This window comes from Hydra viridissima, unplaced genomic scaffold (genome assembly GCF_058129835.1).
Source record: "Hydra viridissima isolate aposymbiotic clone 2 unplaced genomic scaffold, HvirCarnegie_v1 scaffold_8, whole genome shotgun sequence".
Taxonomy (NCBI): domain Eukaryota; kingdom Metazoa; phylum Cnidaria; class Hydrozoa; order Anthoathecata; family Hydridae; genus Hydra; species Hydra viridissima.
This window is the reverse complement of record NW_028324307.1, coordinates 1,817,685-1,843,751: the sequence shown is the minus strand read 5'-3', so window position 1 is coordinate 1,843,751 and position 26,067 is coordinate 1,817,685. Positions and strand designations below refer to the sequence as shown.

General features: G+C 30.6%; 1 protein-coding gene and 1 pseudogene across 9 annotated transcripts; one reads left to right on the top strand and one right to left on the bottom strand.

Annotated features, from left to right (window-relative positions):
- Positions 1-847: 847 nt before the first annotated feature.
- LOC149884468 (uncharacterized) lies at positions 848-19,772 on the top strand. 9 transcript variants are annotated; one of them, XM_090095247.1, is made up of 5 exons: positions 848-2,920; positions 3,848-4,006; positions 4,204-4,261; positions 13,687-13,846; positions 16,433-19,772. In XM_090095247.1, exon 5 carries the CDS (start codon positions 16,433-16,435, stop codon positions 17,999-18,001), a length of 1,569 nt encoding a protein of 522 aa, XP_089951373.1. In that variant the 5' UTR covers positions 848-2,920; positions 3,848-4,006; positions 4,204-4,261; positions 13,687-13,846; the 3' UTR covers positions 18,002-19,772. The 9 variants fall into 9 exon arrangements, with proteins under 9 accessions (XP_089951373.1, XP_089951377.1, XP_089951376.1 ...); XM_090095251.1 differs by having other exon boundaries at positions 4,201-4,261; XM_090095250.1 differs by lacking the exon at positions 4,204-4,261.
- Positions 11,719-12,658, bottom strand: LOC149884469 (uncharacterized; annotated as a pseudogene).
- Positions 19,773-26,067: the final 6,295 nt, after the last annotated feature.

Here is a 26,067-nt window from a genome sequence, read left to right as displayed (position 1 = left end):
GTATGTATGTATGTATGTATGTATAATGCATTCTTATTTTAATGACATTATATATCACCTTTTCCTTTATATTATATGGTGGAAAGTGATGTATAATGTAATTGTATTCTTCAAACTGATATTTTTAATAGATTTTATTTTGCTATTTAGCAATGCAAAAAAAAGCAATTTAAAAAGTCTAAGAGAAATTCATAGAGTGAATAAAGTTTTGTTGTTTTCTCGCAGCGAACACAACGTTTCAGCTCTACATTTTCTCTTCTCCTTAAAATTCTCTTTACAAAAAGTTTTCCTTCAATTTATACTATACAAAGAATCTCAAATATGCTCATAAAATAAACCGCTTAAACTATATTTACAACATATCAAATAAACTACGTCAATCAAATCCGCCGTAAATAGTTTCTTCACGCAATTCAATTACACTCCTCCTTGATCCTTCGGGATCACATTTAATTCAAAGCAACTCTTGCTTTGCGGAACATCACAACAATTGTTTCTTTTGCGGATCCAAATCTCAAATACCGCTTCTGGCAATCCAACTACAACGCCAGTCGCACCCTCTCGTCAGGCTACTCTGCCAAACACGAGAAACGTTTTAGATCAGCAAAAGAGACATCCATTTGTTCCTCATCTCTCATCTTCTGCTTCGTACACAAATCATGCCACGTAGGCATCCGAAGGAAAAACTCGATAAATAAAGACATCTTCGATTCTCTTCACATCCTTCTTATCTTCTACTCACAAACAATCGAAGACTAAGTATTACTTCGCAACAAAACTGGAAAGAGCACTGTCAACTCAACGCGTTGCTTCTCTGCAACAACTTTTGTTCGCTGCGACCAAATTGCGGCATCGGATATACCATCGTATTTTTCAAAGATGTTCTAATTATTCGAAGATGGCTCCATCATGTGCCCGGTTAGCTTGTTGTTTTCTCGCAGCGAACACAACGTTTCAGCTCTACATTTTCTCTTCTCCTTAAAATTCTCTTTACAAAAAGTTTTCCTTCAATTTATACTATACAAAGAATCTCAAATATGCTCATAAAATAAACCGCTTAAACTATATTTACAACATATCAAATAAACTACGTCAATCAAATCCGCCGTAAATAGTTTCTTCACGCAATTCAATTACAAGTTTGAAGAAAGTAATAAGCATAGTAAAAGAAGAAAAATTGTCAATTAGATTTGCTTCTGAAAAGTATCAGGTACCGCAAAGAACACTTCATAATATTTTTTTTTTTAATATGTTAATAGAGTTAAATAAAAAACATAACTTTCCAGCATCAAAGATATACAATGCTGGTGAAACTGGTGTTTCATAGATTCACAAAAACCAGAGAGTATTCTCTTTAAAAGGAAAACATTAAGTTGGTAAATCGACATTGGAGAAGGTTAATGTTTTTTTATGAATGTAACTGAACATTTCATTTCTCCACTCTTTGTATTTCGTCATAAAAAATGGATAGAAATAAATATCTGATTTTAGGGGCATCCATAGATGGTATTGCAATCCCATATAGCAGTGGCTGGATGAATGGAGACATTTTTCTCAAGTGGGTGGAGCATTTTCAAATACATATTAAAGCATCTCAAAATAATCCTGCTCTGTTGGTTTTGGATGGGCGTGCATCACATAAAGAGTTATCAGTTGTTAAATATGCTAGAAAACATTACATTCATATGCTGGTTATGATATTGCTGGTCTAGTGTCTAGTGCGTTGTTGCTGGTCTAGTGTCTAGTGCGTTATTGCTGGTCTAGTGTCTAATGCAATTATAAAAGCTGCACAATTGGAAATACCCCAAAGTGGATTTAAATGCAAAGGCATATTTCCATTAAATCTAAACATATTTTCTGACCTTCATTATTTACCATTTATGACAACAGACATTCCAATTGAATTTGAGTCATCAGCAAGTAATGAGTTGCCAACAACACTCTTACTTGCATCACTTAATAACCTAAACGACCTACCACAGCAGCCTTATCTAAAATATCTTTAACTTCCAACTCAGATACAAAATCTGTAATAACTGATATTTTGCATGTTTTATCTCCTATTCCAAATGTTTTCAAAATGGAATTTATGCTAGATCAAGAAAAGCTTAATGGAGTGAAATCATCACTTCCTCTCCATATGTTAAGCAACTCATTATTGAAAATGTGATTCCGCTTTCCAAGTTAACTAAATCAAAAAAAAAATGACGAAACATATCACTAAATTGAAAAAACACAGAAAACGTGCTGTTTGTTTGAAACATCTGAAAACAAAATTGATGCATGTTTTTTAAATGTGCTATGTGTGGAGAAAACTTTGATGAAAACTGAATTCAGTGCTTTCCTTGTTTACGTGCTTTACTTGTAAAAATTGGGGCACACGAAATTTGTCTAGATTTTACCTCTGACTACTATAACTGTGACGTTTTTATGTTGAAAAAGAAATTTATGAAGTGATGAATTATGATTTTGTAAGTGAAGTATTTATGTGTATGCCTGGGGCTACATTCAAATTTTATTTGTTTTTGATTTATTGATGGATATGTTTTTCCCCTGTGTTTTTGTAAAGTATGTTGTTTTTGAGTCAAAATATATATATTTGTTAATGATGGCGGTTTGAAAATGGACGCATCCCCAAATAATTTGCAAACTTTGTATAGCAGAAAACTGAGTGGGAATTTTTTGAAAGAAAAAATGATCAACAACTGTCAAAAACACGTAATTCTTACATTTTCGGACGCAGATTACGTTACCTTTGACAAAGATTAAACAATATATTTCGCATATTTATGACTTCTATAGTCATACAATCCTGAATCTGAAAATAATCCCATAATCCTGAAGGATTAACACACAAAAATTGTGTTAAACTTATTCGTACCAGAGATTTTTAATAACTGGGATGACTATGAGGGAAAATGTAAGTTAAATTATAAATTAAAATTATGCATAAAGATTGTACCCGGGGCTACCCTCCAATTTTGAAAGTTGTTGAATTTCTTACATAGTTTATTTTAAGCTTTGTGTTTTTGTTAAGGATCCTATTACTGCTATTTTGCTTTTAATTTAATGTTTCTGCTTTAAATGTTTGTTTTTTTTAATTTAATAAATGTTTCTGATTTAAATGTTTTTTCTTCTTCATTTTCCGTTTGCATTTGGGTAGTATTTCTTATTCTCAAGTACTCACCTCTCCCCTACGGTTTTCTTTTTGGAAGTATTTAGATGCACTGAAAGAGTGATATAAGTGAATTCAGATGAATATTGACATGTGAATCTTCATTTGACACTTGGTGGAAAACCAATACCAGAACGTCGTAAATTGTCAGCAGCTCTAATATTTTTTTTGCATCACAGATATCACTGTGATTACAGCAGTAATTATGCATAATATTTGCCAACAAATGAAGGGCCGGTTCATTAAAATCTACAAGAATTTAGACGTGATATAGCATTCATATCATAAAAAAGCAATTATACGGTACTTAACAAAAGCACAAAGCTTAAAATAAATAATGTAAGAAAATCAACAACTTACAACAGCTTGTGCTTAAGATTTTTTTCTGAAATCTCATAACTAAAACTTAAAATTACTGTTAGGTTATGAAGCTTCTTATTTTCCTTTATATATATATATATATATATATATATATATATATATATATATATATATATATGTAATAACAGTCATCTCACAGTTCTCAGTAAGTCATTTTAAGGGAGATCTGAGTTTGTAGTTGAAATGTTTACACATTCTTCTATAATATGTTAAAATCATAATCCAATCAGTTTTTTTTGCTAGAAAAAGCGCCAAAGTGACATAATAGAAATAATACCGGCGTGTTTTCAGTGTTTTTAGTTTGCTCAGCACATTAATAAATGACGGCGATCGTAATATGCATTTTTACCACGACGATTTATTGAAATACGACCCTCTAGAGATAACGACGAAAGTACGAGAACATTAAATTTTATCGTTTCGTAGAAAGAAAGGAAAGGGGAAAGTGAGGTATAAAAGTTTAAAGTAATTATTATTTATTTTGTAAATTTTCGAACTTCTAGAAAATATCTATTTTTTAACAATTATCTTTCAGTTTTTATACTTATAAATCTAATTTATTGTCTTTTTTCATGTTCATTCGTTTAAATTTAAAATTGGAATAAATTCGACACAATATAACCTTGGCGGGTTATTCTATTCAGTAGATGAGTTGTTTAAGGAGGTTGAAAATGATCAATTTATTTTAATCAGCGATACATAAAGGTTCGTCTGTGTATTTTTAATAATTTTTACTTTCGTTATGCAAAGTAATAACTAAAGTAATGACAACATTTTTTGTCACGCTTCATACGTCATTTTTTAATTTAAACAAATATCTAGTATTGAGTGACATAATATCGAGTGACAGGAAAAACTCACTAAGTACAAAAAAATAGGAAATTTTTTACACAAAGTACAACAAAGTATCATCAACTTTCTCAGGAAAATTAGTTTATGGTTACAGAATGTAGAATATAAAGCATAATAACCATACAAAGCGAAACATGTTTTTCCAAAAATGAACATTTAGCTTAAAAAAGCTATTAAAATGCCTATTACTCCATTGTTTTTGTTTTTGTTTGTTACTTAATGAGTTTTTCCTGTCGCCCGACGATATGAATATTTACAATGCTACACGAATGTAACTCTTAGCTATAGCTAAATAAATAAATAAAGAGAAATAAAACCTAACACACACAAAAAAAAAACGAACTGAGAAATGCTTGCTTGTGCTTAGAAAATACTCAAGTAGTCTTTTCTGGTATTGACAATCCCAATTGAATTTTTATTTACAAAATATGTTTTGAAACATCTTGCTGATTTTTTACAACTCTTCGTTTTTTCAAACACCCGTTAAACACGAATTTAAAAATAACATATTAAGAATAAAGAACAAATGGTAAAAATTGAATAGAGGTCAACCGAAACACAAAAATAATGTTTCTTATTGGATTGATAGATAGCGGTTGATTATACTCTTAAATAATTCTGTTTTAAGATTACATTATCTATTTTGAAATATTTCAAAAAATGTTTTGAGGTCTGCATAAGAAAGGATGATTGATCTGATGGAAACATGGTCGCTTTAATGCTGCTCCAAAGTCTACACAAAAACGTTTTTTTTTTCTTAATCTTCAATTGAGACGAACTGTTTTATGATTAATAACACTGATAGTTTGTATAATAAAGACTCCTTTGGGAGCTCGTTGTTTTATTTCATGCATAACATACCGTGCATGAAATACAAAAAGAAATCGTTGTTTTTTTCTGTGCAAGATGGTATATCGTCCAAAAATGAGATGGACATGAGTTATTTAACTGTAAATTACAAAACTTTACCTTTTTTTTGTTATTTATTTTTTCAATTTGGAGAAAGATTCATAAGAGTATGGAAACAAATTTAACTTTGCTAAATATTATAATCTTCCTTTTTAATTTATTTGTTTTGTTTTTTTTTTAATAAGAAACGTGTTTATAAGAAACTAGTACCAGAAGCCCCAAAACACTAAGAAACTTTTAGTGCTAAGTTACTTTTCAAAAAGAAATTTATTTTATTAAGAGTTCGAGGAATATTTCCTCATTTGTGTTCTGTTCAGGGAGAAATCTGAGGATTATATTACATTGAATGATGTTGATGGCATTCAAATAATTTTAGTTGACTGTAAAACATTTTTTTCTTACTTGTTAACATATTTTCAAGTTGCATTTTACTTTTTCTCTCTTTTGATAATCTGAAATTTAAAAAACTCTGAAGAAACTTTTAGTTCTAGAGTTTTTAAAAAAATACCCTTAAAATAAGCTTTCTAAAACTAGCCCTTCTGCTTTGTTTCTTATATAAAAAAAACAACGTGTGCTTAGAGCAATTTAGAAAACACTTCGTCCTTGATTTAAGTCTCTTGGAAAACTGTACAGCTTCGTTCCATCCATTATTTAAGACTCCTTTGAAAACTGCATGATTGAAAATTTAACAAGTTTATACAATTTATTATAAAATTTTATTACTAACGTCAAGAAATACTGTTTAGATATTATATAATTTTAATAATCTTTTAATAAATAGTATTACAGTATTAAAGCTGTATTTTGATATCGTAATATACGCCCATTTCATATATGATAGTTATTACTCCAATGCTCAGTAGGCCAGAATATTGGAAGTACTTTACTCTACTTATATAATTTTAATAAATCTTCTTTTAATAAATAAAGATTGAACCTCTTGAATGATTTATAAAGTTTAATTTCATTTTTTTAGAAGGTCACCATTCTTGTCTACGTCAGTGCAATATGTTAATCTATATTCAGTTTTATAAGAGTCAAATTTGAACTTTGAAGCTCAGCTTATGAAAAAACAGACCTTTTTAATCTTACTCAAATATATTTAGTTGAAGATATTTGCGCGGGATTTGATAGAATTTTCAGCCAGCTCCATTGGAACTGGCTTGCTTAACTAAGAAAGTAAATTTCTTAATAAACATTTCAGAACTGTTCTTTCATCAAAGTGGAACATTGCCATCGGTTCTACCGTTTAATTTGTTAGAATCTTAGGATGAGTAATTGTCGCTTGGTTGAGTGAGGTTAAACAAACCAATTGTAAAGATGTCTAACTCATTGACATTTTTCTGTCCTGACAAAGCTTTAGAACATCTTGCAATTTTTAAAATGTTATTATTTGTTGTTTTTTTTTAATAGTCTAAATTTAAATGTTTGAAACTTCTTAAAGTCATTTTTATTTTCTAAATTATTAGACTTCATTTTGATCAGAAAAAACTTGAAAAAGTGTAAAAGCTTTTGAGTGCACACCAAACTTTTACCAGAGTTTATATGGTACTTAAGTGATCTGTTGAAATACAACATGCTGAGCTGCTTACATGTTTTTGATGTGCTATGCAATCTTTACCATAAGTTTATCAATTGATCTAAAAATCCATAACAAATCAAAGTTATATGCAGATGCATGTATACCAACTGCGGATGGCTACGAAGTCACTTGCTCGTCATTCCTCAAGCGGAAGGGAGTGTTACATGTATTTTTGATTCCGTCTCGCAGTTCCGTTGCTCAACAGCAGATACTGGATTTACTACCTTATATGATGAAAACAATCTTAACTCTTTATTGTTAAACCACTTTACTATCTGTACTTCAACATTGTCAACATTTGTGGTCAACAAAGCAGTTTATACTTTCCCTTGTTTTTGTATAATTATATTTGTTGGTAGTTTTATGTTTTTTAATCAGTTAGAACACATAGTCCCAACGCATGCAAGTCCCTGGTTATATAGTGCTTTGTTTAATTCTAGATTTGTATATCAGTTATTGAAGGAAATCTACTATTAATATCACTACAACCTTTCTTGATGCTTATAGATCAGGTTGCCCAGGATACGCCTCAAAAGGATTTAAGATTTATGTTTTCTCAGGAATTGATGGCCTTGTACATCAAAATTGTGTACAAGAGCATCAATTCCGGAGAAAACATTAATCTTAAACCCCCATTTTTTAGGTTAAATTGGGTTGTGCTGTTTCATAAATGATTTAGCTTTATAAGGAACAATCTGTTCATCAATCCATAACATTTCTTCGTGTTTCAGTTTTTAAAAGGAGAGCTTCAACACTTTAACAATAGCTCACACCATATATAACTTACCTCCATATTCTTCGTAAAGTTTATCATTATTATTGCAATCAAAAGTTAACTTGATTTATTCAAATGGATTAACCGCCATAACTTCCCCAACTTTTCCGAAGAGTAACTAATTGCTCCAATACATTCAGGTTGATGGCATTTGAACAATCCTCAAAGCATATACAGTTCCAATAAATCGATCAACTTCATTTCTACTAAGTTGAAGTGGTTTTTTAGGACTTTTTTGAACAGTAGGGGAAAACCTCAATGAATGGGACAGTTTTTGCAAAATGCTTTTTAAACGTAGATAAAATTGTTTAATATATATATTTAAATATGTTTGATAACCACCGACTCTTCCTCAATGATATAGTAAAACAAAAAAATTGGATTTGCATTTGGCTATTGAAAAAAAGAGAGTTTTATTGGAGCATGACATTTGTCCCATTCATTAAGTATGTCTCATGAATGGGACAAACATAAAAGAATTAAAAATAAACGTATTTAATTCAATCATTTTTCAAATTAGTTTATTAATTGTAAATATAGTTAAAAATATAGATACATATATAAAGACCACACAAAAAAATTATTTTTAACTTTAAACATTTTAACTCTAATTTAATTTCAATCAAAGCAGAACTTTCTCATTTTAGAATATTATATTTAGTTATTTTTATTTAAGTAAAATATTGCAGTATAAAAGTGTGTAAATAATACCCATTACCCATGGGGATAAAAGTAAGAGACTGCAGCATCCCTCTGCTGAGTTGTAAATAATACTTTGTTAAATTCATTCAATAGATAGTACTTTGTTCCATTCAATATGCGCATCACTTTATCCAAAAATGATTAGTCACACCAAAAACACCATTTATTATGCTTGAATGTTTTACTCACTGTAGTACTAGAGACTGCTATCTATTTGAGCATGGAATTTTATTTTCCATAACTTCAAAAATTGCTGCAAAATCAGAAAAAAAAAATCATTTTTGAAAATTACTTTTTACATTCGAAAACACAATAACATCCATTGCCATTACGGTCATAGAGCAATAAGATGGATGAGTCGGTCAGTTGAGTTCTTGTTTCTATCACTCTTTGTTATAGGAATTTGAATATCCTTATATCGATGCTTGTATAAGAATCTGAGTTTGTCCCATTCAATAATCGTCCCATTCATTAAGGTTCTCCCCTACGTTTATTAGTTTCCTCAAAACTAGTTTTGCAATATTTAGTCCCATAAGAAACGTTTTACGTAATGAAATTACATAATGGCTTAACAATCTTGTCTTCATTTTTCTCTTCCATATTAAATCTGACTTCAGTGGTTTTGAGCTGGTTTTTGTTGAGTCATGTCAGCTGAAAATCAATTTTTGCATCATTTTATTACACAAAAACTTTTAGACTTTCGTTTATTGTTTCATGATTTTCCGGTTAATCATTCCAAGGTTCTTCGTCTTCTGTATTAGCTGAAATAAACTCTTCATCTGCATTAGTATATAAATCACTATAGTTACAAATCATCACCAGGGCGGTCACGAACCTAATTATAAGGGGGCGGGGGTAAAACTCCTGTAAATGCCAACTTAAAAAAAAAAATTGTAACGCTCGAAAACAGTGAAATACTGGGCCTTTTTTTTAATACATAGGTTTTGGGGGTCTCTGACCCTCTAAATTCTATACTCCTAGATCATTGAACAACTTAGATAAAGCTCTGATCCGTCCAAAGGATTCGCAAAGTTTAGAGCTTGGGTTATCGTGATTACATGCATCGATTCGATGTTTTGAGTGTTGTGTTAATGTACACTGTACATTAACACAACACTCAAAACTATTCATCAACTATTCATAATGGTTTTAAAAATGACAAATTTTCGCTTATTTTTTCAAAAAAACTTATTGTTAAAATCTACGTAACTGCCTAATTCATTGTACAGTTACGTAGATTTTGAGGATAAGTTTTCAAATAAAATAAGCGAAAATTTGACATTTTTAAAACCATTATGAATGGTTATAGCGAGCTTGCCTAAGGCAAGCTATGATTTTGCAAGTAATTTCAGGGAAATTTAATGGAACCCATGTTAAACTTTCTGAACTTGCTGGTCAAAAAATTATAAATATACAATGCCAAATATTTTTGAGTAGAGTAAAGTACTTATATTTTAATAATAAAAGAAAGAAAATGTTTAAAGAAATCACTTTTTTGGGACTTTCGACAACGGAAAAAATATTCTGGCCTACTGAGCATTGGAGTAATAACTGTCATATATGAAATGGGCGTATATTACGATATCAAAATACAGCTTTAATACTGTAGTACTATTTATTAAAAGAAGATTATTAAAATTATATAATATCTAAACAGTATTTCTTGACGTTAGTAATAAAATTTTATAATAAATTGTATAAACTTGTTAAATTTTCATACGCCGGTTTTTTAAAATCGACCATTGATGTGCTATTTTATTTATATCCGACTGGTCAACAATATCTTTTTCTACACCCAATAACACTAAAGAATTCAATCTCTCGTCAGCTATTGTTGATCTAAGATGTGTTTTTATCAATTTTTGTTTACTGAATGTTCTTTCATTTGTTGCAACAGTAACTGGAGAAGTCAAGGCTAAACGACAAATTTGATTAGCACATGGTAAAATATGCTTTACTCCTTCTGATTTTTCCGTTAAGGAATTAAATGATGTTTTGTCTTCTTTTAACATATTAAATAATATTTCTAGTTCTGTTTGAACTAAGTCATAATCTTGAAGATTTACACCTTGACTGGCTGGTGGAAATATTGAAACAGATTTTTGTACATTACCCAATGAAATATTAAGTTTATTAAATGGTTGAGAAAACAATAGATATAATTGTTCAATAGAAGAAATACATGTTTTTAAATTTTCATTTGTTAGTTTTAAAATGGTATCATGAACTATTTTAAACTCTTTTCTGTAAAATAAATTCATTGTAAATTCTGTTTGTGTTGTAGAATTACAATCGAATCGTTTAGGAGCTAATCTTCTACGATGATGGTTTCAAAAATCAGCTTCAGAGTCTATTCCAAGTAAGGTGGCAAACTCTTTAGCACTATTGATGAAATTGTTCGTTGCATAATCATCAGAGTTGATTGATGCTAAAATTTTCATTGTGCTGTCAATTAAAGTTATTGCATCAGTTATAGGTAAATTTTTTGCCTCAAGAGTTTCAGTAAGATGCTTTTGTTTGTACATAATGTTCTTCATGAAAGATATAGAAACAATAAAATCAAAAGAAAGTATTTGTTTTCGAAGAGCAACTGCTTTTGATCTTGTTCCTTTATCAAAACATTCGTTTAATAATAGAATTTCATCAAGGCTTTCAACAACAGCTTCTAATAAATTCTGTACAGCTTTAACACTTTCAGCACGAGCTGTCCACCTGGTTTTTGACAAGTTTCTTAATTGTAACGCATTTTCAATTTTGGAAATTTTCTCATTAAGGAAACCATATCTTTTATTACTTGAGGAAAAAAAGACATAGAGATTTTCTATTATATCAATAGTACTTCCAAGTATACTACTAGCATCACAACTATGTTCTAAAAACGTGTTCAACCGATGGCCTTGGCATGGTATAAATATAATTTTGTGACCAACAAGTTCAGAAAAGTTTAACATGGGTTCCATTAAATTTCCCTGACATATTACTTGTAAAATCATAGGATTGAAAGGCTATTAACTCCGGATTTAATAAATTACTTTTTAAAATGTTGACTATTTGTGATGCTTTACCCTAACCAGTTTTATCGTTTCCTTTTTTAATTTCCAAAAGTCGCTCAACAGATTCGCCTTAACTATTAACATATCGGATATATACTGATAAACGATCCTGATGTGATATATCTGGTGTTGTATCAGCAGATACTGAATAAATGTTTGCTTCATGTATCTCTTTTATTATTGTTATGCGTTTCTTTAGCCAGTAGTTCAATAAATTCATTTTGAGATCGTGGACCTAATTAAGTAACTTTATGTGATCATAAAGAGGACTCCTCCATCCAGAGTTTCATTAAGGGATTATGCCTAGAGAGTAATTGAACAAATTACATAAAATTTCCTCCACTTTTGTCACCATCACCTCGAAATGCTAATCCTTGTCGTGATAATGTTCTAGCAATATCAAATAATAAAACTACAATTTGTTTATTGAAATCTTTTTCTTGTTCTAACTTAATTGCTTCTTTTCTATTTGATATGTTTAAAATTATATCAATATGATTTTCAGTTGTCATAAATTGATAATAATCATGTAACGCTGCTTTATGAAAAAAACAAGAAAAATGTTGCTGTAATTTACCTAATTTTTTAACTCCACAGCTTTTCATTTTATGTCATTGACGAACACCAGGTTTTACCCATGTTGAATCTTGATAAGATCTTCCTGGACCATTTGAAAATAAAGTACATACAAGACAGTATCCAGAATCTGTCACAATACTATATTCTAATAATGGATATTCATTGTACCATTTAGGATTAAAACTATGCTGTTTAATGTTGTTAACTGTAGTATTAACTGAATATTTAGTTAATTTTGGCTGATGTGGCCCTAAAGCAATAAGGTATCGATGCTGAGATGCTAAAGCAACCGAATCATGACTGCCTGGATCATGATTAATTATGTTATGGATAATATTGTTAATTGGTTTGGAACTTTCAGGTGATTTAGAGATTTGTTCCTATAAAATATTTGCATTTTTTAAGAATTCTTTAGAACTTGATTTTATTCTACTAATGACCTGAATACTTTCCAATAAGAATATCACAGGATTTGGAAATGTCTCAGATTTTAATTTAGACAAAATGGTACCACACTCCTTTAAGTCTGTGACAATATTTTCTAACTGACCAGCACACGATAACCAATTAACTTCATCATTTTATATGTCAGGTTCATCTATTGGAGACAATTTAATTGAATTCTCTTGAAATAAATCCTCCTCTAACATTTGAGAACGATATGTTTCATGGTTCTAAATTATATTAAATTATATTATAGTTTATATCATATAAATATACCAAATATTTCAATTCTAAATCAACAAGTAACTTATATCTTTAATTAAAAAAATAATAGATGGCAAGTTATAAGGAAATAACTTTAATTAAAAAAGCTTAATAAGTTCAATTAAATTAATCCAAAAGAAATTATAAAATAAATGCTATTAATTTTTTAAAAACGATTTTATTATTTTTATCCTTGAATAAGTGATCTTTATTCAGAATACATAAGGGATTTGTTAAAAAATGTATAATAGATTAGTTTCTTAAAAAATACATAATGGATTGATTGATTTCTTAAATATTACGTTTTAACTTAAATTAAAACTCAGATGTTTTAAATTATTCTACAACTTTATTAGCATAATTGTCGTTGAACTTAATATTACATTAAACCAGGTACATACCGATTCTCGTTTCCCTGCGACTTTGGAAGTTTAAACTGCACTTTGAAAAGGATTTTCGGGAGCACCAACGTGTTTTATATTTACTGATATCCCATTATGTACTTTTCCTTGGTGTTGTTTTTTAAAATCGCTATTAAATATACTGCCACATTTTAGACATTCAACTTTAAATCTTTTACGTTTTGCCCCTATATTACTCATTCAAGAAATCGTATAACAGAAATTTAAATATTTTAAAACTCAAGAAAACAAGACATCAAGTGCAACTTCGTTGTGGTTTTAAAGACCGCAGTTCCTTAAGGGATTGATATGCCTAAAAAGTAATTTTTTTAACGTCACAAAAACGGTACCCTATTTCATTCCTGAAAGTCGTAAATATCAAAAAGTATATAATATATTAATATGAAATTTACATTTTTTATTTAAAAAAATATTTAACAAAACTCAAATACTAAAAGTACAAGTTGGCATCAATGCCAACTCAAATACTAAATGTACAAATGTGCCAACTGACGTGCACAAATAGCAGCGTTGTTGTAGAATTACAAATGAACGAAATTTCTTTTTAGCTTTGGAGGCAGCTCGGCATAGAATTCTTCAAAACTATTTACAAAACTTAATTGATTGTATTCCTCGTCGCTTACAAGCAGTAATCAATGCCCAAGGACTTCATCTAAATATATAACTATAATACAAAAAACTCAGATATACTTAACAAAATATTGAAAGGTATGAATACTTTTGACTCTTCCTAATATCTCAGTTTTTAAAAAGTTTTAGTTTCTTTTAAAAGCATGATTAAGTTTTGCAAATATTGTAGTTTATATTATTAATAGTTTTTGTAATTAATCTTTCTTTTAACTTTTATCAAAATTATTTAAATCATTTTGGTTTTTGTTATATTGATACAACAATATTTATGATTGGGTATGAATAATTTTGTCGCATATTGTAAATTCATAGTGAATAGTGTCCGTGAACAAATTGTTTATTTTAAAAGATTATAAAACTTATAGATACATGAAAAAGACAGTAAAACCAACTTTTTAAGTAGAAAAAAGCGATATTAGGTTTGATGAAGTAAATTAGCACAAGCAAAGTGAGTTTAGGGTTACTTTAATCAGAAAGCTTGTTTCATTTTAAGGTTATAAATTATTTTTAATCAAAAATAATGTATGACTAACATGTAAACATTAAAATGTTTACGACTAACTTGGTGATGGTAAACAAACGATTGTATATATTCTTTTTATCACAAAAAACGTTCATCTTTTCTGCATTCTAAACGAATAATAAAAATTTAACTTTAGGTTACACCACACAAAGTTTTTGCTTCTCGAACACTATTAATAGTGTTCGAGAAGCGAATATATTCGGTGTTTCTTATAGATTCTTGGGTGCTGATTACGAATGTCACAACAAGATTTACGTAACACGTACAGTTTATGAGAAATTTTCCGTTTTATTATAATTTTTGATTAAATTTAAGTTAGTTCCAGGGCAGAAAAATGTTGCAACCGAACCTCTTGTTGAGCCGGCAAAGATATTTTTAGATTTTCGCTATTTAAGACAAATGTTTCCAAGAACAAGTGACCCGAAGATCAAAGAAGGCAATTTTGTTGGTCCCAGATCAGGCAAGTTCCGAGTGACAAACGATTTAAAGAGCTGTTTGATGGCCAAGAAAAAATTGCCTCAAAGCCTTCAAAGACGTTGTTGACAATTTTCTGGTCAATTAAAGAGCACCAAACCATGTTGAAGTCGTAGACAAACTTCTCCGCGCATACCAGAAAATGAAGTGCGGCATATCACTCAAGATTCATTTCCTTTACTCACACTTGGACTTCTTCTCCGTAAATCTCAGTGCTGTAAGTGACGAGCACGGTGAACAATTTCACCAGGACATTGCTACAATGGAGAAACGAAAAAAGGGCAACTGGAGCCTGTCAATACTTGGTGACTATTGGTAGACAATACAACGTGATGCACCAGAAGTTGAATACAAAAGAAAATCATGAGCAAAACATTTTTAATTCTGTTGAACATAATGGCTCATGCGGAACGTAAGCGTGATTAAGTAGATAAACATATGTCAATTTCTTAGAGTTCTTACGTGATGCAGTAAAACAAAAAGTATGCCTAGAACGTCGAGCCTTAAGATAAAATCACCAAGTAGCGTCTGTGAACACAGTGAATTTAGCGTCTTATCTTACATGAAAAAGGCAATAAAATCAACTTTTAAGGTTTCAAAAAGCGATTTTAGGTGAAGATTTTAATTTTTCAAAAAGCGATTTTAGAGGAATGAATAAAATGAACACAAGCAAAGTGAGTTAAGTGTAACTTAAATTTGAAGGGTTTCTCATTGAGATTATAAATTTATTTTTGATTAAAAATACTTGTGAGTAACTCAATGATTCAAAACAAACGAGGTTTGTTACATAGTCTATGAAATCCTTAGAGTTGTTATCGAGATTCATCCATGCGTTATTGAATTCGCTTTGAAATTGGCTAGCAATCGAGAACTGCTCTTTAAGATGTCTTGTTTCATTTTCCATATTGTTTCTATCATTTTTATATTTCATATCGCAACTAAAGTCATATAGTCGTTTAACGAAAAAAAATAATAACTTTAAGTTCAAGATTACGGTTAAAACCAAGAGTATTTGCTTCGCTACTTTCGCAGTAGCGTAGCTAAAAATTTCGGGCTCATAGGCAAGATTCCCTGAGGAGCCCACTTAAGGTTATATTATTTAAAAAAAAAAGTAAATTCAGTAAATATATTATAAATTCAGTAGTTTATTATTATTACAGAAAAGAACACAGTATGAAAAACACTTACAAAGTACATAATATTAAAAAAATTTTTTCTAGCTTTTGCATTTGCAAAGATATTCACAACTTCTTTAACGTCCATTGTTGAAGCTGTTTAATGCTCTATGGCTAGTAATGCAAGATGATGTAGTCTGCTTTGAGTGGTTGCATTTCTTTTGTAATCTTTAATTATTTTTAATGTATTAAAACTTCTCTCCACGCTTGCAACCGTTACGGGTAATTTCGATTTATGAATTTTGAGTAATGTCGACGTTTGGGCCCTTTTTCGACGGGCCCTAAGGCTGTGCCTACTCTTGCTATAGGGTAGTACTTTCGAATACTTTTAAGAAGTTTTGACCGTATTCTTAAAATAGTATTATAGAAGTATTGAATAATTATTATAAAAAAAAATATTGACCGAATTACTAGGAAGTGTTTTTAAAATTAGTTAATAAAAAATAATAAATTAACAATCTTTAGATGTTTCAAACGGGAACTTTTTTTTAGATGTTTAAAACGAACACCTACCAGCTTCTTCCCCCGACCACACGGTTTTTCGCGCGAGTAGAAACTCTGAAAGAACTTCATAGCTGCTATTGTGAAGGTAACTATTCTGCTGTAGTTTTACAAGGGATGTCTGGAGTAGGCAAATCACAAATTGCTCGAAAGTATGCTAAAGATCAGGAACTGTTATACACCAATATTGTATGGTTTAATGCTAGTTTTCTAACCTTAAATCAATGCAAAACGGATCTTTGTCACGTCCTTGGGTTGGAAACTCACGACCAGAGCGGAAGGTATTTCAGTGAGGAAGTCATATCTCAAAAAATTCATAAACACTTTTGCAACGAAAAAACGTTATACATTTACGACGACGTAGACGACGTAAGTGTTAAATCATTAGAAAACCAGCTTTCCTATCATAAAAATGCCTTTACTTTAATAACATCGAAATGGAAAGCGTGGAGCCCAAACATAAAAGTAATGAAGATAATGCCCTTTAGCGAGAAAGAAGGAGTTGAGTTTTTATCACAAAACACCACCGCCAGTGGCGATGTAAGTCAACTTCAACTGATTAGTCAAGAACTTGGCAATCATCCTTTAGCGCTTGACAAATCAGTTGATTACATGAACGCCACACGTATTTCGGCAAAAGAATACTTAACACTAATCAAAGTAAATTCAATTGAAATCCTCAACTCAATGTCGCACAACGAAGCTGAAAACCAAAGCATAGGAAAATCAATCCGTGTTGTCTTATGCAAGCTAAAGATTAATGAAGAAAATACAGCTCTGGAGCTTTTAAAATGTCTGTTGAACTGTGATATAAAAAACATCCGACGTGAATTTATTCTAAATGTTGCCAAAGCTCTAGAGCTCCACGACCTCCATGAAGTAAGCAGAGCAATTACGATTTTAACGAACTTTTCAATAATTTCTCTTGAAGAAACTGACAATAAAAACACTTCCAACGATCTGTTCAGTCTTCACGAGCTGACGCAGAAAATATCTCAAACAGCACTAGCCGATATTGACAAGTACGAAAAAACACTTTACATAAAACGCATTCTTAACATTTTTAAAAAAGCGCTTCAAAACTATAGAACTATAGACTCTTCGTGGCATTGGTTAAACCATTTCCTACTTATGTTCTGGAAAAATACCAAACAATTGGTAAATGAGTTTGAAAATCTGCAACAAGAAATAAAAATCTGCTTGTTTGCCAAAGGCCGTGTAAAAGAAGCTACACAAGTATTATCGAAAATCTTTGAAAACGTAGCGACTAAAAATGAAGCGAACAGTGACTCAGTTATTAATGCAAGAGATTGCTTAGCAGAGTGCAAGATAAACGAAGGACTGTACAATGAGGCAATCTTGCTACTTGAAGAAAACAACTTATTAAAGATAAAAAAGCTTGGTAATCGACATCCGTCAACTTTAGAAACACAACACAGCATTGCATATTGCCAGATGAAAATGGGATTATACAAAGATGCCATTGAGAAACTTAAAGCAATTGAGTCAATGGAATTAGAGACTTTAGGTAATCGACATCCATCAACTTTAACCACTTAACAAAACGTTGCACATTGCCAGATGGATATGGGATTATACAAAGATGCCATTGAGAAGCTTAAAGCAATTGAATCAATTGAATTAGAGACTTTAGGTGACCGACATTCATTAACTTTAACCACTCAACACAACGTTGCACATTGCCAGATGAAAATGGGATTATACAAAGATGCTTTTGAGAAGTTTAAAGCAATTGAATCAATTGAATTAGAGACTTTAGGTAATCGACATCCGTCAACTTTAATCACTCAACACAACGTTGCACATTGTCAAATGGATATGGGATTATACAAAGATGCCATTGAGAAGTTTAAAGCAATTGAATTAATTCAATTAAAGACTTTAGGTAATCGACATCCGTCAACTTTAACTACTCAAGGCAGCATCGCAAGGTGTCAGATATATACAGGTTTGTTTAACAATTCTATTCAAAAGTTTAGAGAAATTGAGTTACTATTCTTAGAAACTCAAGGAAGTAAGCATATATCTACGTTAACTGTTCAATCATATATTGGCTATTGTATGATTGCCATGGGCTTATATAAAGACGCCATAGAACAACTTGGAAAAGTTATAAAAGTACAGCAATCGGTTGTAGGATTAGAACATCCGTTGTTTTTAAACACTCAATCGTATATTGCAAAATGTCTCATGAAAATGGGACTTTTTAGTGATGCTCTTAGAATACTGAAAAGCGTTGAAACAATTTGGTTGGAGACTTCTGGTTATTGCCATCCATCGTTTTTGATTATTCAAAGAGACATTGCGGTTTGTCTTGTGGAGTTGGGTTCTTTTGAGGAAGGATTGAAGGCATTGAGCACTGTTAAAAAGCTACTTACGGATACTTTAGGAATTAAACATCCTTTAACGTTGTCAACTTGGCGCAAAGAGGTAATGTGTAAGTTTGAAATCCGTTTGTATGATAAAGAATTACTCAATGAACTTGAAGCAGAGCTTCAGGAACTTGAAGTTTCTTTGCTAGAAGTGCTTAGTAAAAAACATCCATTAACATTGACAGTTAAGTGTCATATCGGATATTGTTTATTAGAAAAAAGATTACACGATGACGCTCTTAAAAAACTCAAAGCAGTTGAAAAAATGCAGCTAGAAACATTAGGCTACCATCATCCATCGCTTGTAGTAACACGACACGGGGTGGCTAAGTGCTTAATGAGTAAGGAACTGTTTGTAGAGGCAAAAAGAATTTTGAAAAAAATAGAGTCAATACAGTTAGAGACTTTATGTGAGGGTCACCGAGAAAGAGAATTAACGAAGTGCGACTTAGCCAACTGTGAGTTGCACATGCAGAGTTTTCACTGATTTCCATGGGAGATAAAGAGTTTAACGTTGGGCTCCATGACAACGCATCATTCATTGAAAAATATTAGGCTCTTTTAAAATGTTTGTTCCGTGACGCAATGGAATATAATCTTTATGTTGTCCTATCTAACGCAATGGATACTTCAGAAAATGTTTATGAAATGGTTTTTGCTTTACGTTTTATGTGATATTTATTTAAGTAGCTCAATCGTATTCATTTGCAGATGTTTGTTTGCTTCATCTTCATTTTCTCCATGATCATTTTATATCTTTGCTTGTATCAGGTGTCTTCTAACATTTTTGATCTAATAGTATTTTTATCGTTCATTTTCGCTTTTAAATATCACCTTTTATCTGATCATTTTTCTTTAATATTTAAAAAAAACCTAGTGTTCTTATTTCTTTTATTGAATGATTTTTTTTTAAGAATCGGGAAATCGCTTTTTATTCAATGTCTGTTTCAAGTCTTTACTTTTCTCCAATTTGCTGACAACAGAATATGATTACTTGAATATCATTCGCGATTTAATTTACTTGAATGCCAAAACTGGCTTCCGCGAACAGAAAAATTTTTCTATTCGTACTGCAACTTTTTTATGTAGACGAAGCTGCTACTGCTGAAGTTGATAAAAACTCTTGAAAATTGTCCCAGTGAATGAATATAAGTGAAGTTGATTATGGGTAAGCAATGAAATCAAATGTCATTCAATGTCATCGAATGAATGAATTATCATTAATTATCATTATATTCAATTAAAGAAACCCGAAACAAAGCAAGAAGAAGAGAGAAGCAAAAGATGTCCAGACAAATTAACGGCTTGTAAGGCGTATTTTTAAACAGGATGAAAATTCTGATCATTAGGATCATTCAAAACAATTCAATAATTTTTAAAAAATTTTAATTGAGTTGTTCAAGTTATTCAAATATCAATAATCTGAAAATGTTTATATAACCTGTTTGTTTAAACAGACACTCGCCCTATTTAAATAGAGTAAAGCATACAGTTTTTAAAAATAAAACGTTTGTTCGCATTATTATACATTCATTTTTAAAGTACCCTGAACTTTTTCAATAACTTTTTTATTTGGCGGTTCATTAACCACTAATGGCTAATATTCTGAAGTTTTCAAACTTTTCTTACCATTGAAGTTGAAACTTTCTTTTGGAGTTGAACTTTTTTTTACTTTAAAATGTGAATAACAAAAGGTGTTTTCAACGTATGAGTGTATGATAATACAAGCAGCATATACAACAAAACTACAATGTCTTCACTGCCTCCGTGTACTATAGTACTAGCAACACATAAATAAGAGAAAAAAGTAACCCGCGGAAGAAACCCCTTTACCCTCCCGCCACCTGGACGAGACCGAAAAGTATGAATCAACGTTTTCTAACTTTCAAAAGTTTCAAACTTTTGAAAATCACCGACTACGAGAGCTTTCCATCCCTGATAAGATTCCTTTTTTTTTAACAATTAAAAAATAAATAAATAATTAAAAAAAAGAAAAATTAAAAGATATTGGTTTTCTTCATGAGCCTAATTGGATTTAGTTTTCTTTTTAAGTGGATTTATTTTTCAAAGATAGTTTTTTTTTATATTATTGTTTGTTTTTTGTAAACTCCTCTCCTTTTATCAATTTAATGAGTGATAACAGTTTGCATGTAAAACTACATTACAAAAGTTGTCCACTTTCTCATTGGTTCAGATCAATTGTAACTCACAATTATTGTAAGCTCACAAGTTTATATATTTATATAATCTTGAGTCTGTTATATGCACAACCTTATCGAAGGGTAAATCCAATTTAGTTAATGAACTTTCTAATATTTAACTAATATTTTTAAAATCAAAAGGTTGTCCTCCGCAATTTTCAAAAGTGTTACAATTTGTAGTAATACAAAGATACTCATTATCTCAGGCTTATTCACTTCTTTTGGAACAACTTTCTTTGCCATCAAAGTCAATAATACAGAGGTTAGTATCAAGTAGATTTGATTCAATAAATTTATTAAAGTTATTGTTAAATGAGGACAAATTAAACAATGATTGTGTTATCCTCTTTGATGAAATGTGTCTGGAGCAATCTTGTGATTACTACAGCGGTAAATTTATTGAACAAAAAAAAGAGGGTAATATCTAAAAATGAGCAAATATCTTCATTATTGCTCACCTCAAGAAATAATACCTTACGTAATTAAAGCCCAAAGACCTGTGTCACTGGAGGTTTTATTAAAAATGAAATAGAGGAAAGTTTAAATAGATTAGGATCTAATGGGTTTATATTTTGAGCATTGATTACTGTTAACCATCAGAAAAATGTATTTATGGATCAGACAAGCCAGAAGAAATATCTTCTTTATATATTCGAAATATATTCTTTATCAATGTAAAGATCATAAAATTTATCTGATTTATGATAGTGTACAAATGCGAAGAAATAATTTGATTAATTCTAAAAAGTTCAGTCTTCCACCGTTTCAGTTCACTGATTACGGTTTTTATAAGAAAGTGTCTGCATCGGATATCTCAAGGGCTTTGCTTCATAGAGTACATGAGAAAGACAAAGCTCTTTCAGCAAACGAAAAGCATATAGATTAGCTGAAAAGACTATATCCAGTCAACAATAAAAAAAAATTTGAATTAAATCAATTTGCATGAAACAACTTCAGCTTTAATTCAAAACTATTTTCCTAATGAATATTCAGCATCAAAACTTTTAAAACTCTTTAATTTATGGTGGTTGTACCCAATTCCAAAATACTTAAAGAGTTTTATAGGAAATGCAGTCATTATGGCGGATGGCTAACCACGGTTTTTTATGTGCACCTACCCAGTGGGTTCAACAGAGGCAAAGTTTACAGTACAGTTCCACTCAAAGATAATGTCTCACAACTCAGATTTCTAAAGCACTATTGTAACATTGGAAAGTACTTCTAGTCTGTTTGAAGACCTTCTCTTATATATGGATTTAATTATGTTCTAGCCTCATGTTTCCTAAATAAGCTATTGGAGCGGCATTTTTCAAAGTGTCGTCAAATGAGTGGCGGCGGGTTTTCTAGCTGGATTATCTGAAGTAATTTTTTCTGAGAAAATTTTGTTTACAAAATCATAATTACAAATGAAGTTTGACTTTTGGAAACTTTTAAAACCTTTTAATTTTGATGTGAGTTTCAATTGAATTTCGGAATTTTTTAGAATTGATGGTAAGGAATGTGAGTTAGATGAAGACAGTTGTAAAGTTGTTATTTTTTTTTGCTGGAGATATCTATATTGATTGAAATAAGAATTATGTACTTAATTTTTAAAAAGTGATTTGATTTACATTGCACATAAAAAAACACAAAAATTAACTTCATATTTTTTGTGACGTTTCGATGAGTTGATTTTCAATGTTTTTTGTAGGGAGCGTCAATGTATCGTTCTATGATGAGTCGATCAATTGTGTTTGATACATTAAACATCTAGTCGTGTTACGTTATACATCGAAACCAGTTAGTTTTTCGATATATCGAACACAGTTAAAAATATTATGGAAAATGATATAAAATTACTTACATTGGTTCGTTATACGTTTTACGATTATGTTCCTAACAATTTTTTTTAATTTGTGTTTATGTTCCTTACGTTTGTCACTTTTTCTCATATAAAATGTAAATTTGTTTACATTTTACAGAAGAAAAAGTGACAAACTAACAAATAAAATGAGTTGTAAGGGTCTGCGTATCGTTTCATTTCCGTATCGTTATCATTCTGATATGATAGCGAAAAAAAGTATCATCGGATTGAAGAGAGTTCCGGTATATACCGAGATTTAAACTACCTACAATACCGAAAAAAATTTTTTTTACCGATTTTTTGTCGTAATTATTCCGATGACACATTTTTTTTCCGCTATCGTATCGGAATGATAACAATAATGAAATGAAACGATTTGCAGACCCTCAGTGAATTGCAAATCGTTCAATTAAATAAATCGTTTAATATATTGTCAATCATACGTCGTTAAATTAAATGCTTTATTAAGAAGACATGAAAATCTTGGTCATTTTAAATTTTTAAACCATTCCATTTTTGAATCCATGTCAGAGAACATTTTCTACAACAATCTTCTAATTAAATCTCCAATCAACAAAGCAGGTTTTTTAATTTTAAAGTACTTCCTTTAGATGTAAAATATATGATGTACGATTAAATTCTTACATACCTATATATGAATAAATATTTATATATATACTTAGTACATATATACTATAGACTATAGTTAGATGGATAGGTAATTTCAAAAATAAATAAAAAATATAAATTATAGTCACACATTTATTTTACTATTTTGGTTACTTTTTTGTTTGGATAAAACAATAATCATATTAAAGATCAAAGTAAAAAAATCATCTTCAAAAAAACCCAGCTTTTTCAAGGTTTGAGTTATTTATCCCTTTTGCTCACATTTAGCGGGTAAAATGAATGCGTGAATAATATAATATTTTATTACATTATAAAATAATAAATAATAAAATTTAATCAGAGCAATCGATTCAAATATATGATCCTCGGCCGGAAATTGATGATCAAGTTTCATGTGTCCACTTTCTGAAAATATCACACTGAATCCAATCCTCGTGTGGAGGGTCTTTAAACTTTTCTTTGCAGACTTTACAAAAGTAGTCTTGTTTTTCTTTTTCTTTGTTTGCAGATGGGCCTCCTGTGGCACCTGTTTTTCTAATTCTAACATTTGATGAACCCGTAGTGTCAAACAACACTTTATTTTTTCTTGTTGCAAAGTAAATCCTTTCTTTCTTCGCTATCTTTATTGGTGTGCTGTATAACATTTCTGCTTTTTGCTGTTTTTTTTTGACGGCAGGACTTTTTTTTGCTTTGGCTGAACCGGTTTTGGCTTTATTTCTTCTAAAATTCTTGAACCTGGTTTTCAATTACCTTGATCTTCTTTATTGGCAATATTTGTATGACAAGAGTCGGCGGCAGAGCTCGATGGTAGGCCTTGAGAAGCAACTGTGTCCGGTGTCAAACTGCAAATGGCTGATATCGATATATTTGGCTCAGCCACTGTTCGATTTTGGTCATCTTTTTTAGTGCTACTGACGTTGGTTTCTGGTACGATGTTTGCTGCACTTCCTTGATAAACCTCAGATTGTGCAAAACGTTAATCCCCAATAATGTGACAATTGGATGGATACATGTCATATCCACGGAATCCACTTATTGCGTTTGCTGGTGTAGCTCCTTTCGGATACGATCCCGTAAAAAGTTTTTCAATATCATACTGATGTTTTTTAATGTCATAAAGGTAGTTTTATGACCTATTTCGAAGCAAAATCACTTGCGAGCTCGTGTACACTTGAATATCAATCAGCCCCGTCATTTATGCACTGTTCGGCCACCCATTGAGTGTGGCGCACCCAGTAAAACTACATTTGTATATTCCACCAATTCTGTTGTGAACTAAAGCAAACATTCTTTTTGCTCGACTTTTGATGTATTGTTTAACGATGAAGGTTTTTGATAAATTGTTTAACGATGTATGTTTCGACGCATCTTTAACGATGCATTGAACACAACGCGTTGACTATATTTAATAATGTATAATACAATACGTAGCCCCTAGATTTTTGATATGTCAGATACTGGTGGTCGACGGGGAGAATGTCAAACTAAAGTCAGACATGTCGTGTCGGACACCGGTGGCCGGCTCGGCAGTCAACGTATTAACAGTAATAAAATTAAATTTAAATTCATTCTGAACTGTTATTTAGAATTAAACTATTATTTAGAATTAATTGGTTGAAGTTCTGTGTTTTCTCATTTTAGTTGATTGCCATATTTTCAATTACACTGATTAAGTAATCAAGGAAGAAAACAAATCAAAAGTAAATTTTGGACTGTTTTCTGTTATCAGAATAAAAATTCAACAGAATATTATATGCATTTAAAAAAAGTTAACGTTAATAAAAAGTAAAAGCAAACTTGTAATTTCACTTCTTTTTGCCCTTAAAACGAAAATAATTGGATAGTTGCCAAAAATTTTGGTTTAAAATTATTCACCACAGCAACCTACGGACAAATATTCGTAATTGCGTTTTTTTTCCGAGAGTGAAAAAGCTGTATGTACAAAATAATGTCCGTGACTAACGAGTAGGGGAACGTGGGGTAAGATGACGAATGGGGCAAGATGAAAACATGTTGATATCTTCAAAACTCAACTAAATATGAAATCTGACTGTAGCTGAGAGGGAAGTAGATTACATCTACTAGATTTATTTATGCTTTCTTTATAAATATTATTTTCGTAATCAAAGATAATTATTAGAAAGATTTTTCCTATATTAAAGAAAAAAAAAATTTATCCACTTGTTTTTGATTTATTTCATCATTACATCACCAGCCAAAGGTAAGCAAGAATTCCTCATTCAGTTTGTTCAATTTGTAAGCCACACAAGTAGTATTAAGTTATGATGACTTATTTATGTAGAGTTCTGAGTCATTTTAAAGATTAAGTAGCCTAGGGGCAAGATGAACGGGGCAAGATGACTCGTTTGTCTTTTCGCCAAAGTACATGTTTTACCATAAACCTATACTGTAATAACTTTTGTGTAGCTTAGTCATTATTACATTGCTTTATTATGCATTAAAATATTTTGTTTTGCATTTGCTTTATTTTGTTGTGTTGGAATTTGCTAAAAACTGATTAGTAGACTTTTTTTTGCATAGCCCTATACAAATATATAG

Coding starts and splice junctions, on each gene's coding strand:
- LOC149884468 (XM_090095252.1), top strand. CDS start 16,433: ATGTTTAAAACGAACACCTACCAGCTTCTTCCCCCGACCACACGGTTT.